Consider the following 15348-nt stretch of genomic DNA (forward strand, 5'->3'; position numbering starts at 1 on the left):
TTTATTTTTTTATTTGTACTGTTTGTTTATTAATGTAAATTGTATTTTAAGTATTTGTATTTGTTTTCTGTTAACATTTAAAGGGATTCTACCACTAAATCGGTATTTTTTCTGCTTTAGACGTCGGAATAGTCTTTAGAAAGGCTATTCGTCTCTTACTTTTAGACGTGGTCTCCACTGCACCGTTCCTTAGAAATACCAGTTTTTACCGGTATGCTAATGCATTCTCTCGCAGCAATGGAGGCGGGCCCCAGCACTCAAACGGCGATGGGGATGTCCCAACTGCTACCAAAGAACTCTCTCCAGCGGCGCCTCCATCTTCAGCTGCATCCTCCCCTTCTCGTCGTCTTCCTCTAACGTCAGCTCTGACACCTGCGCAGTCTGCTCTACCAGCGAGACACTAGCAGAGCATGCCAGCCGGCGGCCATATTTTCAAGGCTGCAATTGTGAACACATGCAGTACGCTCCTCTAAGTCTACGCCGAACAATAAATAGCCACCGGCCGGCATGTGCAGTCGACTCTACTAGTGTCTCACTGGCAGAGCCAACTGCGCAGGCGTCAGAGCTGACGCAGACAGAAGACGATGAGAGAAGGAGGATACAGCTGAAGATGGAGATGTCGCTGGAGAGAGTTCTCTGGCAGCAGTGGGGACGCCCCCAACGCTGTTTGATTGCTAGGCCCGCCCCCATTGCTGCGAGAGAGCTCATTAGCATACCAGTAAAAAAAAAACGGTATTTCTAAGGAACGGCGCAGCGGAGACCTCATCTAAAGGTAAGAGACAAATAGCCTTTCTAAAGGCTATTCCGACGTCTAAAGCAGAAAAAATACCAATTTAGTGGTAGAATCCCTTTAAAAAACCTTTTCATGATTTACCTAAAAAGTCTGGACAAATTGCCTAAAATTATTACTTGTACACTGAAGTATTGATTGATTACTGAATATTTTATAGGTTATGAATCTACTTGAGCAATGCTCACAGTAACTACTGGACTTCCATTTAGGGATTTTCAGGATGCAAAGATGAAGTTTATTATGGTGACAAGGTTAGAAAATGATAATGTAAATGTTACCATATTGTTTCCATACAGATTGGCATCACTATCGACCATGACATTTACTGTCTTCCTTGTTTATCAGCTGTTCACAAACGGATGGTGTGAAGTCATGTAACTGTAGAATGGATTAACTATCAAAGCAGTGTGACTCAGCTGGCCCCACAGTCACATCCCATTATATAACAAGGATTATAACAGCAATTTCGTTTTGGATGTGTTGGTCCAAACAAAACCGCTGGATGAGTTCGCCTGACAAATACTGCCAGTGCTGTCCACTCAGGGACTTGGCAATCTGAGGCGAGTTACCGTATATATTCGAGTATAAGCCGAGTTTTTCAGCACAGTTTTTGTGCTGAAAAAGTGTGCCTCGGCTTATACTCACGTCAATATGGTAATTGAAAATGTCACATGACTGGTCCGCAGTGAAAGACATCTGTGGAGGATGAGTGGTGAGGTAGCACTGCCTCCAGGACCACCCCAAGATGTTTCCAGAGCATCTTCTCTGCCTTGGAAACATCTTAAGGCGGCCCTGGCGACAGCGCTGCCTCACCAACCACCTATCGGCAGCAGCCGTCAATACGGTAATTGACTCGACCGTATTGACTCGCTGCTGCGGGCCTCCACTCCAGTCCCGGCCTCCCTCCCCCGGCTACAATGCACGCCGGGTGACGTGGCCACGTTAGCTCAAGCCTGCACCCGGCGTATGTCGATGACGTCTTACTGCATCTCAGCACAGGCGACTTCATCACGCCCCCTACGTTGAGACGCAGGAGCAGCAGTGGGAGAAGATGAGCAGTGGGAGCAGCAGCGCAAGGTCGGTTAGTATGAGAACTTAATGTTTGTTTGTCCCCGGGCCTGCTCACTGCCGACCCCCGCGTCATCTTATATTATAGGCCGCGGAGGCTGACAGTGAGTAGGCCCGAGTCCCAGTCGCGATCCCGCTGCCGCTATTATTGTACTCGCGAGTCTTTTCAGACCCCCGAGTATAATAATCGGACCCCTGGGGAGGTGAGAGAAAATAATAAACAGTTTTACTCACCTCTCCGGGATCCGATGTTAATCCTAGCCAGCTTCAGGCCTATATGGTAAAATCCCAGATGTCGCGTGGTCTGGGATGTTACCATATAGGCCCAAAGCCTGTGGTAGTAGTAATAGCCTGTTACTGCTAGCACAGGCTTTGGGCCTGTACGGCAACAGGCTGCTACTGCTACCATAAGGCTTTGGGCCTGTATGATAAGGCCCCAGACGTCTTTATCTAGAAATTATTCCATTTGATGACTAGAGGCTTGTTATTTTGGACAAATGTTTGTGGCTGTGTGCCTAGTTGAAAAGTGATCAAGAACAAGAGGCTTTCCAAAACAAAAAGCTGCCAAAAATGATCCCTTTGTGGGAGCAGATGTGAAATCAAAACGGCGTTGGCATTGAAAGATGCAATAACATCTTTTTTAATTTAACTTTTTTTATGCTAACACTGGCACCAGCACTTTGGTATAGTAGAATGTGATGGACCAGGCCACAAGACATGTTTGACTGAGTAGTGGCAGTAGTTGTGGTAACATGAATGGCAATACAGTATGGAATAATATGATAGAGGAAGCTGTAGGACATGTCTGCCTGAGTGGTGGTAGCTGTGACAAACTGAATGGCAGTACAATATGGAATAATGTAATGGACCAGGCTGCAAGAGATGATGTTCAGCTGTTTAGGAGTAGCAGGCAGCAGCTTCGGCAGTACAGTAAATGGAACATGATACATGGAGATAGTGGAAGATCTATTTGGTAGCATCAGCCAGAGGATTGTGAAAATCCTCATGGATCCAGGCCTGATTCATTTTGGTGAAAATAATTTTTTCAATGCTAGTGGTGGACAGTTTGGTTCACCTAGGTGTTACAATACTACCAGCAGCACTGTACACCCTCTCAGGCATTACAGTTGAGGCTGAACAACATAAAATGTATTGTAATATTGTATTTGTATCAGTCAGCTTTTTTCTGCTGTTAGAATGGCACTTTCTATGTCAGTAAAAACAATGTAAGACATTCTAAGGACAGTCACAGATCACTGTACAACAACATACAGTAATAACAATACCAATGATAAATCCAACACTAATACAAAATTGCTCTATTAAAAAAAAAAAAAAAAAGATTTAAATTGAGGTTACTGTCAATAAAAGGGTTAACTGTCCAGTATATGTAGTACTCTGTGTAAAGGACAGTCACAGGCTCTGACAACACAGGGCAGAAATTCTCCCTCCTTCTACTCCTATGATTTCTCTGCCTAAAATTTATTAAATCTAAACTCTGTTCCTCCTCCTATTAATCTGTGGTTCTGTTTCATTATTGCTGTTGTTTTGTAATAGCCACATGGACCTATTGCATTGGATCATGCAGTGATGATGATAGCACAAGTAACAATCAGTTTGAACATATTCCAAAATGTCTCTGTCTTCCTCAACTAAAATCTTATATTGTGTTTTTGACATCAGCACTGTAAGGGCTCCACCTTATTTGCTGAGAGGCTCTCATGTGAGAGCTGGTTTTACCAGAAGCCAACCAATATCACAGATACGTGTCTCTTTTATATTTTCACTGTGCAATGCAAGTTGTGGCAACCATTTTAGTTTGCCTAAGATGAATTGCAAAAGTTTCAGTTTCAACAAAACATTTATCTGAATATTCAGATCAAATCGTAATGTATTAGTTCACTCATTTTTAAATAGGTTACATGCAGTCACAGACATTCAGCAGGTATTTGTTCTCAGTAGTGAGAGAGGAATAAGCAATTGTCAAATATCTCTCAAAGCCTCTTATCATTGTTGAGGACAATCCAACATGAAATCCAACATGTTTTTTTCTCCAAAATTTGCCCTGAGAATCAGGGCATCCCCAACTATTCTCACAACAAAAAATAGATTCAGCCCACATTAATTTAATGTGTTTGACCACCTTTATATATTGGTTGACTTGATGCCACATTTGATAAATTTGGACCTTATTTTTTTCATATTTGCATAACTTGGCATCCTTTTATTTATTATTATAACTATTTCTACTGCTGCTGCTTCTAGCACTACAGACTGCTACAATACTAGTTTATTTTGTGCATGTATTATCTGAAGAGAAAATTGCAAAGTTATATTTAATTCAGAGACGGTAAACTAAAAAATAAAAGATTTCTGCACAAATAAATATGTGAAAATTAAAGGATACTATTCAACTAGGCAGATGGAATATTGTAAGATGGCATTTTAAAGAAATTTTTGGTAAATCCAGGTTTTTCTTATTTAAGGTAGTAATAATCTATGATTCTTCATATATATTTACACAATTTCATGTGGTACTAGAAACAAAAGCTTCTTGAAATACTGCTCAGAATAAACATGTACAATACATGTATGCAATGTGACGTCTATTGTCAACTGTAATTGTTGTTTTTTACAGATATAAGACAAATAAGATAAATAATAATAAGGAATAACATTGTATGGTTGATGGTTGAGATGCATGATTGTCTTCTAGACATATGCTACATTCATCCTTACAGAATGAACAAGGTGACAATGTCTTCATTACTTCAGAATTGTAGCTTTTTACAGCCCTTCTTCCTATTAAAAAAAAAGAAAGAAAGATGACATTTACTTGTACTCAACAATGAGTTGTGGGATATTTAAAGGAGTATTCCAGAAATATAGTATTAATGACCTTTAATTAGAATATCAATAACAGTTCATTAGACATGTGTTCTGCAAGCTCAGTTCCAATGACTTAGCTTGCAGTACCTTTCCTGGTCTCAACACAGTGTTTGGAGCTTTTCTAATTCTGGTACATTGTGGCCATTGCAAAAACCTGATTGGTGGGGGCGCCGGGTGGAGGCTTAGATACAATATTGGTGGCTGGTCACTATACCAGAACTGGAATTTATGCTGCACTGTGTTGTGTATAGTATAGACATTGAAAGTGGCAGGTACAGAAGATCGGTGCAATGGCCACCTGTCTGCCCCCTACCAATCAGATATTTAAGGCTTATCCCAATGATAGGCCATCAAAACATCCTGGACAACCCCTTTTAACTGAAAAAAACATGTCTCAATCTTTAAGTAGTATTATAATAACACCTGGGTGTATAGCCCATGCATATAGTCCTCACTATTATCTTAGCATTACATAAACAAAGAAAAATAGTTTTCTGGAAAGTATTGTTTAGCCAGGTATGTCAACATGCTGAATGTGGTACAATGTGTTCTGGGAGGAAGAATGAGTAAATTTGCTGTCCTAGATTTTTTTTTACTGGTTCAGTGTTGCTTGTATACTATGACAACACCACTCATTTCTCACTTGCCTTTAAGTTTCTATTACATGACCCATTACTTTAGTTCGAAATAAGCTGACAACTTTTTGCTTAAATCCAGCAAATCACACTTTCAATCTGGCATAAGGATCAGATACCCATTTTATTATTCATTACGTAATTTCTTGGAGTTAGTCCTAAACTGGCTCATTTCCCACTGTCCAGGCTGATCTAAAACTGCATTACAGAAAAACGATCTGACCAGACACATTTAATCTATGCTGACATGTCTTTTAATCTGTATTATCATTATTTAGGAAAGATACTATCAGAAAATGTCCTATTGTTTAGATCAGATATTTCTGTTATATAAATACTCTATATGGACTATACGTATCAATATGGAGTGGGTCCTTATATTTGCTGCTAAAAAAGCCTCTACTCTTTAGGAAGGATTTCTACAAGATGTTGGAGGGTGTTCATCAGGATTTTTGCCAATTCATCCAGAAGATCAATTGTAAGGTCAAACATTGATGTTGGACGAGAGGGCCAGTCTCACAATCCCCATTATAGTTCTTCCAAAAGGTGTTCGATGGGGTTGAGGTGAAGACTCTCTGTGGGCCAGTCAAGTGCTTCCACACCTTTTAGAGCTAGTAATGGGTTTATGGACCTTGCTTTATGTAACGGGACACAGTCATGCTTGAACAAAAACAAAAGGCCTTCCCCAAAAAAGTTATAAGCGTACAATTGTTTAAAATGTCTTGGTATGCTGAAGCATTAACATTTCCCATGTCTTGGAACTAAAGGACCTATGCCAATCCCTGAAAAACAACCCATCGCATTATCCCTCTTCTACCAAACTCTACAGTTCGCACAATGTACTCTGGCACTTAGCTTTCTCCTGGCATGAAGCTACTCAGCCATGGAAACCCATTCCACAAATCTTCCAGGCACAAGGTATTTGTGCTGATGTTAATGATGTCAGAAGAGGTTTGGGTCTCTAAAGTTACAGAGTCAGCAGAGTGTTGATGTTTTGTATGCGCTATGCGCCTTGGCCTCTCTACAACTTAACAGTCATGTTGAATGTCCAAGAGGGAAGAAATTTCACAAGCTAGCGTGTTACAACAGTGGCATCTTATTACTGTACCACCCTGGAATTCAGTGAGCTCTTTAGCATGACTTATATTGTTACAAATGTCTGAAAAGCCAAATTGCATGGTTAGATGCTGGATATGGTGGATTGTACCCTGTTTCCCCGAAAATATGACAGTCTCTTATAATTAATTATCTAACGAAATATATGACCTTTCTTATTTTCGGGGGATGTCTCATGCAGCGGCTGGAGCAATCGGCAGTCATGCTGATGCTTCCTTAGCGGAGCGCCGGCATGACTGCTGGTTGTATGTGATCCAGAAGGTGAAGGGGGGGGGATGTCTTATTTTCGGGGAAACAGGGTATATACCTTTGTCAATGGGACTGAATGAAACACCTAAATTCAATGATTAAGAGGTGGGACCCAATAGTTCTGTTCTTATAGCCTATTTTCATACAAAAAGAATTTCGGAAATTTTGAAATTTGCACAGAATTCTAATAGTTAACACCCCAAAAATGTATTTCGGGTTAAGGCCTCATGTTGTGGAACGTAGCTAAAAAACGCTGTGGAAGCAAAATGTAGTGGAATCGCGTCACATTTTTTCCACATCTTTTTTCATGTCATTTTTGCTGCCTTTTTCTCTGCAGTTTTTCTTCCCTTAGTCAATTTATAGGGCAAACGGAAATTTAAATTGACAACACAAACCAACAAAGGGCTTTAGCCTTAGGTTAGATTCACATGAAAGCATTGCTATCAATGCCAGTAAATGGGGAGGGTTTTCTTTTGACTGTTAATTTGATGGTCTGTGGTCATGAACCATCAAAATTTAGGCCATGTTCTATTTTTGCATTTTCATGGATCCCTCCATACACTGAAAAGAATGGGGGATTCGTGAAAATGGCAGCCCCTTGTGTTTTTCTCCACTGTTGTTTGCATCTAGCCTTAGTGGACACCTTCCAATAGTGTATAAAGGTGTGTTTCCTCTTACCTTAGCTTGAATTTAGTTACAGACTCCAATTTCTCATGAAAGCAATTAATTTCAATATTGCAACATGCTAGCAAAACCCTTTGGCAGGCTACAACTCACCTAATGAACACTGGGTGTCTACATATAGTCACATCTACATGTAGAATAGACATCTCATGAGAGAGTATCATAAAATCATGTTATCTTGTGACAAACATATCTAGACATCCACTTACAATGCTTAATACATAGCTGGACCTACCCATCCAAGAGGAAGGTAAGAAAGGTCACACATGTAAAAAATAGAGTTGTGACTTGGTTATTTATAAAATAGAGCATATTTTAGAAAATGGCAGTTTTGGTCTACCACCCAAGTAGTGTCAGAGAGAAGTTAAAAAACCCCAAAAAAACTCTTTGTGATAAAGAGTGTGAAATCTGCTGGAAATCGGCAGCAACATCTACACTAACATCCACATGTAACAATGCCAAGCTGCAAAAAACTCTGCTACCTCTAGAAGTTACCTTGCAGTTTTAAATTGTTGTACTGAACTCTTATGCTCTAAACCAGGGCTCAGCGACCTCCGGCTCTCCAGCTGCTGTGAAACTACAACTCCCATCATGCTCCATTCACTTCCATGGGAATTCCAAGAACAGCAGAGCGAGTATGCATGTTGGGAGTTGTAGTTTTACAACAGCTGGAGTTCTGAAGGTTGCCTGCTCCTAATCTATACTATGTTGATAGACCTTCTATATAGTTTATATAAAGTATACCGTTCTTAGTTTACACTTAGTCATACATTTTTATTATGTGGCATGTGGATCATTATACACAGCTTTTTAGAGAGGATATCTATTTACATTAATCAACTGAATATATTTATGTGTAATAATGTTGTTATTATTATTATTATTATTATTATTAAATAATAATAATAATAATAATAATAATAATAATAATAATGTTTCTTCTGTTTATGTAGTGCCAACACATTCCATATAGCAGTACAGGCATCTTAACTTAAAAACTTATATTGATAAGTTATAAGAGGTTTTGCATCTAAAATGATTGTACTTACCAGGTTCATAATAGTCAATGACCGATACAAAAGCATCTTGGGTATAGCCAACATTTGAACTTCGAGTTGCTGGAATATCTAAGCAAAACTCTGTTTGGTTGAGCTGAAAGAGTTAAATTTTGCTTAGTTTTGTAAGAATACACACATTGTGGCAAACATAATAAGAAACACCAATGTTTCACTTACAGAATCGAGATAAATGTTGACTTTGTCATCAATCGTTTCCACCTTTTTAATTGGATATTTCAGTAAAATACCATCTGGAGCCAAACTGAAGCCACTGAGTAAATCCACTTGCATAATAGCCATGCCGGTCTGAGCAGAAGATTCTCTATCAGAGCACCTGCCAGATTGTATATGATAAAAATTGACTGAAACATGACTAGATCACATTAATGCATATATGCATTTTATGTTCTGTATAAATTAAAAAAAAAAAAAAAACTAAAGTGAATGTACTGAAATGGTTGAGTTGTGCTATACTTGGAAACAAGGATCCAGAAGTATAGAGACATGCAAGGTTTAGGCCAGTGGTTCATAACTGGGGTTCGATCAAACCCTAAGCCCTATGCATGGTTCATTTTGTGTACCAGTAAAAAAAAAACATATACCTATGTCTTGAATTTGGAAAAAAATCATATTTGATTTCTCACTAAAGGAAGGGTTCGGTGAATGTGCATATGAAACTGGTGGGTTCGGTACCTCAAACAAGATTAATAACCACTGGTTTAGGCATAGATTCCTGACCATGTCACTAAAAGAAGGGTGTTCCTAGCCAGTGTAGAGCATAGCATTTTGGAGCATAGGAATCACACTCTGTGTTTCATACTGCTCATTTGCATATTGTGAAATAAATGAATCAATTATTTTGGAGAAAAAAATGTGTTACATTTAAGTGAGTCGAACCCAGGGGTGAACCTGGGCTTTCTGCCGCCTGAAGCGGCGTCAGAAAGCCGCGCCCCCCCCCCCCCGGAGGAGGGGCGGAGCTGAGGGGGCGGGGGTCGCAAGAAAGGGGCGGGGCCGAGCGGAAGGGGCAGAGTCGAGCGGAAAGGGGCGTGGTCGAGCGGAGCGAGCGGCGTTCGCAGGCAGAGAGCAGGCAGGGAGAGGACCTGCTCTCTGCCTGAGTGTGAGGGACAGCCGCTGGAGCAGCGCTCCGTCCAGCAGGGCCGCTCCAATACACCGCTCGCTTCCCGTGTCGGGCTGCAGACACGGTGACGCTAAGCCAGTCCAGGACAGCTTGTCCTGGACTGGCTTAGGTCAGCAAAAATGCCGCCCTCCCGAGGTCCTGGCATAGCGCCGCCTGAAGCGGTCGCTTCAGGTCGCCTCATGGGAGGTGCGGCGCTGCTCAAACCTATCTAACTGTGCTGCTTGGTTTTGCAGATTATCACTTCATATTAGGATCAATTTCTCACATTTTTATGAAAAATAAATTAACTGACCTTATTGATAGTAAGTTTACATTGCTATCTAAAGTGGATGTACATATGGTATGTTCTGTATACTTGGAGGATGGGCCCTCAATGATTTTCTCTGGTGGGCCCAAGGAACTCCATAGTGACACTGCATGCATAATTGTTTCATTCAAATAAAAATTGCCCTCAGTTGCTTTAATTATTAGAATAAACATTAACATACGGTACATGTTTTTACTATAGATTTTTTTTATTGCACTTTGCTATGTATGGTCTTAGCACTCACTGCTATGAGTAAGGAGCCTATGCCTTGAAACGCGTAAGAAAGTTTCATTATTTGGCGTTTTGTGTTTGTACATTTGTGATGTCGTCGTGATTTTGCAAAAAAACAATCATTTTTCTTTATGTGTCCCCTTTGGAAATATTGGATGTTGCTACTGATAATATTTCCTACCATGACCATTAAAAGTTAAGTTTATTTGTAAGTCTTTATAGTGCTGGATACATTTTTTTATGGTTTTTGCTGATGCATTTGCTTTTAACCGAGATGCTTTTTTTCCTGTACATTTGGAGACGTTTTTCTAATCCGGGACTATTACTCCATATGTATACAGGGCTGTGAGTCTGTTGCTTTTTAATCTGCATTAGTGCTATTAGTGGGTTAATAACCACACCTATATACCTTTAGCCATGTTTTGAGTGATTTCTGGGTGTGCCTGGGAGCTCCTGGTATCTCCTACATTTGTTTACTTGCTTCAACTTCCTGCTATGTAACTAACCCCTCTCACCTTACTACCCCATCCTTCCTCACTCCCCTCTCCCTCCCTCCCATACACCCTCTCCCTGTCTCTCTAGCTATCCCACCCTTCCCTACTTACTCAGCCCAACCCTCGACCCATATTATATACTTACCCGTCACGCTTCTTCCTGCGAGACGGATCCTCCTTCTGTACTGAATCTGTCTTCTCTATCACTGCTCTGTTCTCTGCAGTGATGATCCACCTCTACGGCGCATTCATGGATGCGCAGTAGAGGTGAATTATCGGCAGCAATGCACACATCACTTGGAAAAGAGTGCACATAGACAGAACAATCAGTACAGAAGGAGGAGCCATCTTGCAGGAAGAAGCATGGAGGTTAAGTATAATGGGGTGGACAGTGGATAGTAATAGTGACAATAAATTTCTAGTAATGGGAAAACGAATTGTCACCGGATAATCAGAAAATATCCCTGGCGTGGTCAGATGACAGCCCCGGGAAAATGGGTACTATACAACTTTGTATTTTTGATTAATTATGTTATTTAGAAAGTTGGAGAGTGTTTAGATTAGTGTAGGGATTTCCAGTAATCTGGGACAACCTCTTTAAGCATTTTTATGTGGCATAAGGGCATTTCTTGGTATGTTCATTAATTGGTTATATTTGTTTATTTAATGGTTCTAAATTAGAGGACTTTATATCTTCCTATATAGTTCAATACAAAAGTACTGAAGTGTATGATGAATGACAGCCTTGACACAAGAGAAGACAGTCCAGATCCAGGATCACTGATGAGAACCTGGGCTGCCATAGAAACTTCACGGCATCTCTTGGAGGTAATGAAGGCATCGCTTGGAGGCCTGAAGACGATAGTGCCAGTTCTAAAGACCCTTAGATGCTGCAGTCATGATTGATGGTGGCATCTAAGGGGTTGAGACTAGTTATAGTAGTTATTTGGCATATGGTCTGGTGTTGTCACATTTTACCACTGCATTCACATAAACACTTTTTACATTCTGTAACATGAATAAGGGCTATTGTTAACACATTACTTACCGTGTACATACATTCAAAGTCATAACATTTAAATTTTCCATACTATCCTTTACAGTAACATCTAAATCAAAATAATCTGTTCTTGTAGTAGATCTACGAGTTCTTGGGGGATCAGAGCTTCTTATATTATAGATAATGTGAAACTAAAAAGGAAAGAAATACATAATCTTTAAGCATGCTAAGGTTTTAATGGTGGAGCAATATACAATGTTTTCTTAAGTTCAATAATACTTAGATTTAGGGTTCAGACACTAGAAAAGCTATATGCACAGACTCTGTATAGCATTACCCAGAGTACCTTTGGGAAATGGGTTGGATTCCCACTGAAGGGCTATACAGGGGTGAACCTGCCCCTTTCGCCGCCCGAGGCGAAGTGCAGAAAGCCCCCCCCCCCCCCCCGCCAAGGGAGGGGGCGGTGCGGGAGCGTGGCTTAGCGGAGGAGGCGTGGCTTAGCAGAGGGGTGGGGCTTAGCGCCGTTCGCCGCCAGAGAGCAGGCCCGGAGACTGCCTGCGCTCTGCCTGACCGTGCGGGGAGGCTGCTGGAGCAGCGCTGCTCCAGTGGCCTCCCCGAACCATCGCTCCGTGCTAAGCCAGTCCAGGACAGCTTGTCCTGGACTGGCTTAGATTAGCAAAAATGCCGCCCTCCCTGAGGCCCTGGCATAGCGCCGCCTGAAGCGCTCGCTTCAGGTCGCCTCATGGGAGGTGCGGCACTGGGGCTATAATACTATAAGTATTGCTCTGATACCTGCAATGACAGTGTATAGCAAGGGTGATGATTAAGGCAAACTCAACTGTCTCAAAGGTGAACAGGTGAATCCCTCAGTGGTCCTCTGAGCCATGCAAGCCCCCAGCTCACTGTGGTAAGCACAGAATACTCACTGTTCTTCGCATAGAAACTCATCATACAGCATCACAACTAGACTATGTGCCAATATAATATACTGGGTAGATTGTTTAAGAATCTAGTTTATTTTTGTATATGTTGTAGATACAGTGGATAGCTGAGAGGACATGTAGGAGCAGAGTCAGCCCACCAGTATCCTTCCTCCCTGGGACACATCATCTCAATTAAACTGCATGGGTCCTAGTCATCAATAATAAGAGTGCCCTATCTCTAGGCAAGAACATGACAGGAGACTTCTGACAGAGCTACAAGGCATAAACAAGGACAAGGCTAGGCAGCAAACTACCACTGATAAATACATTTCTGTTGGTAAAATTTTAGTGATCAGCGAATGGGTGTCAGGTAATATTTACATGTAACTTATAGTGGGGACCCCAGTATGAATTTTCCAGTCTGAGACTGGGTTAAGCAATGTTTTATTCATTCTAGTATATAGCTATTCTCATTGAATAGAACAAAAGTGTATTTTATTATGTAATAGAGAACTCTATGAATTTCCTAATATGTAGTAACATCTACTTGTGTGAATCAAACACTATGCTAGTCAGGGTGAATCGACAGACAATAAATCATTAGGCGACTGTGCAACAACCCCAGTGCACATATTTATACATGTCTCTGACTATAAAGTCAGTTCAATAGAGTAAATGGAGTTGCTCCTACAGCAGGGGTGGACAAATATATGGAATGGAATTTTTTAGTCACACAAATTTCTGCAACAAATCTTCCACATGTGAACATATCCTTGTGTCATACATCTACAGATTGAGGATGGAAGCTGTCACCTCAGATAAATATTCATACAGATACATGCACAAATATTTATTTGATCAACAACCATCTGTGTGTTTTAATATGTAGCTCTATATTTTTTAATATACATATATCTGAACACCCTCAAAAGTTTTTGTGGCTAGTATGCATGACACGCATATAGCCAGCCTGATATTAGTTGTTGAATACATTTTGTACCACTCGCATTTTTTATGTTACTAGACAATGAAAATTGAAAACATTGAAGGAACGATACATGATAAAATGGTAGCAGATATGCAGTCACAGATGCCCTGATACAACCCATACAAGCCACAGATACCACCATTACAGCCTTTGACTATCATAAGTGCAACTGTTACATCCTGCACTGTATCATCTACAAAGGAATATTACACATAACAATGAAAGCGATGCTATATATGTGAGAATAATTTACCTGCAATATGGCAAATCCAACCCCCTCTGCGTGGATTGTTATATTCATAGGTTGGCCAACAGCAATCTAAAATAAAAAATATCTGTTAATCTTAGTCTATTTCACAAAGTTTATACCACTATAACTAAGATTGTACTTTAACAAAATGCAAAACGTGATATTTAAAGAGCAGTCACTCAATCAAAACATTTCTAGTGTCTGAATCTGTCATGATGCCAGTGGAGTACCTGCACTGGAAGCAGACCACATATCTGCTGTTGGGCACAGTGAACATGGGGACTCATTTGGAGATGAACGGCTCAGTCTGCCATCTCAACTGATATACGGGCACACTGTTTGGTACTGCAGGGGAATCTCCAGTCCTACACACATCTGTGTCTATGGTGAATTCATAGTTCTCCACAGACACAGCCATAAGCAGGAACCCGTGTGGGGACTTCATTTCTGTGGGTTAAGAACTTTTAAGGTCAAAGATCACCACACATGACTTGAAAGGTCCTTAATTCACAGGAAAATAAAGACTCAGGACAGAAATTGAAAGGAAATGTAAATACAAAACTGCTTCTCATATCCTGTATATATATATATATATCCTGTATCCTCAAAACACGTCAACTGTTCTACTCCCTCCCGTACTTCTAGGGATGACACCCTTCATTTTATTATTTTAATGGCATTCTTGTTGTTTGGACACAAGATGAATAAAAGCTAAGTTTTATTTACAAGAACTGGGATGCTGGATCTTTTACTTCTTTTGCCTGTAGGCTACAAATATGCTGAGAAGGTTCTGTATAGACCAAAATTTCCATCTCTATCAGCTCTGTATAGTATTTCTACTGCATTGACTGAATATTTCTCATTTAATGTCAGAATAATAAAGTTATATTAATCTGCAAGAAGAGTACACTGGATTTTATGCTATGTCATTTATGATTAGGCAAACCTCCTGATAAATTAGGTGCATCCTCCACTAGGCCATGTGCCTGCAGGGGGTATCTATGCAGCAGTGGCATAACTAGGAATGGCGGGGCCCCGTGGCGAACTTTTGACATGGCCCCCCCCCCCCAAAGATTTCAACCGAGTCCCTCCTATGCATTCCTGCGCGCTCTATTATGTGCCATAGTGGCCCCTGCACACAGTATTATCCCCCATAGTGGCCCCTGCACACAGTATTATGTCCCATAGTGGCCCCTGCACACAGTATTATGTCCCATAGTGGCCCCTGCGCACAGTATTATGTCCCATAGTGGCCCCTGCACACAGTATTATGTCCCTTAGTGGCCCCTGCACACAGTATTAATAGCAGTTAACCCCATCATGTCCCTCACATTAACCCTTGTGTACCTCACATAAGAGTTACTGATATGTGAGAGACATGGAGGTAATAATAAAGTATCTTCATTATTATTTCCCCCATATGTCTCACATATCAGTAACTCTTATGGTGAGGCACACAGGGGTTAATGTGAGGGACATGATGGGGTTAACTGCTATTAATATGAAGCACATGGAGTTACTAAAA

The 15348-nt window shown here is 40.8% G+C and overlaps 1 protein-coding gene across 1 annotated transcript in view; it reads right to left on the minus strand.

The window, feature by feature from the left end:
* Positions 1 to 4417: 4417 nt before the first annotated feature.
* Positions 4418 to 15348, minus strand: part of CD109 (CD109 molecule) — a 142991-nt gene continuing 132060 nt past the window's right edge. Inside the window, exons 29-33 of the mRNA XM_075268364.1 lie at positions 13827 to 13892; positions 11711 to 11853; positions 8670 to 8826; positions 8484 to 8586; positions 4418 to 4663 (exon numbers count right to left, since the gene is read on the minus strand). Of these exons, the coding sequence (XP_075124465.1) occupies positions 4494 to 4663; positions 8484 to 8586; positions 8670 to 8826; positions 11711 to 11853; positions 13827 to 13892 (639 nt within the window). The 3' untranslated portion in view covers positions 4418 to 4493. The remainder of the gene's footprint in view (positions 4664 to 8483; positions 8587 to 8669; positions 8827 to 11710; positions 11854 to 13826; positions 13893 to 15348) is intronic.

The sequence above is a fragment of the Leptodactylus fuscus genome, chromosome 3 (genome assembly GCF_031893055.1).
Source record: "Leptodactylus fuscus isolate aLepFus1 chromosome 3, aLepFus1.hap2, whole genome shotgun sequence".
NCBI lineage: Eukaryota > Metazoa > Chordata > Amphibia > Anura > Leptodactylidae > Leptodactylus > Leptodactylus fuscus.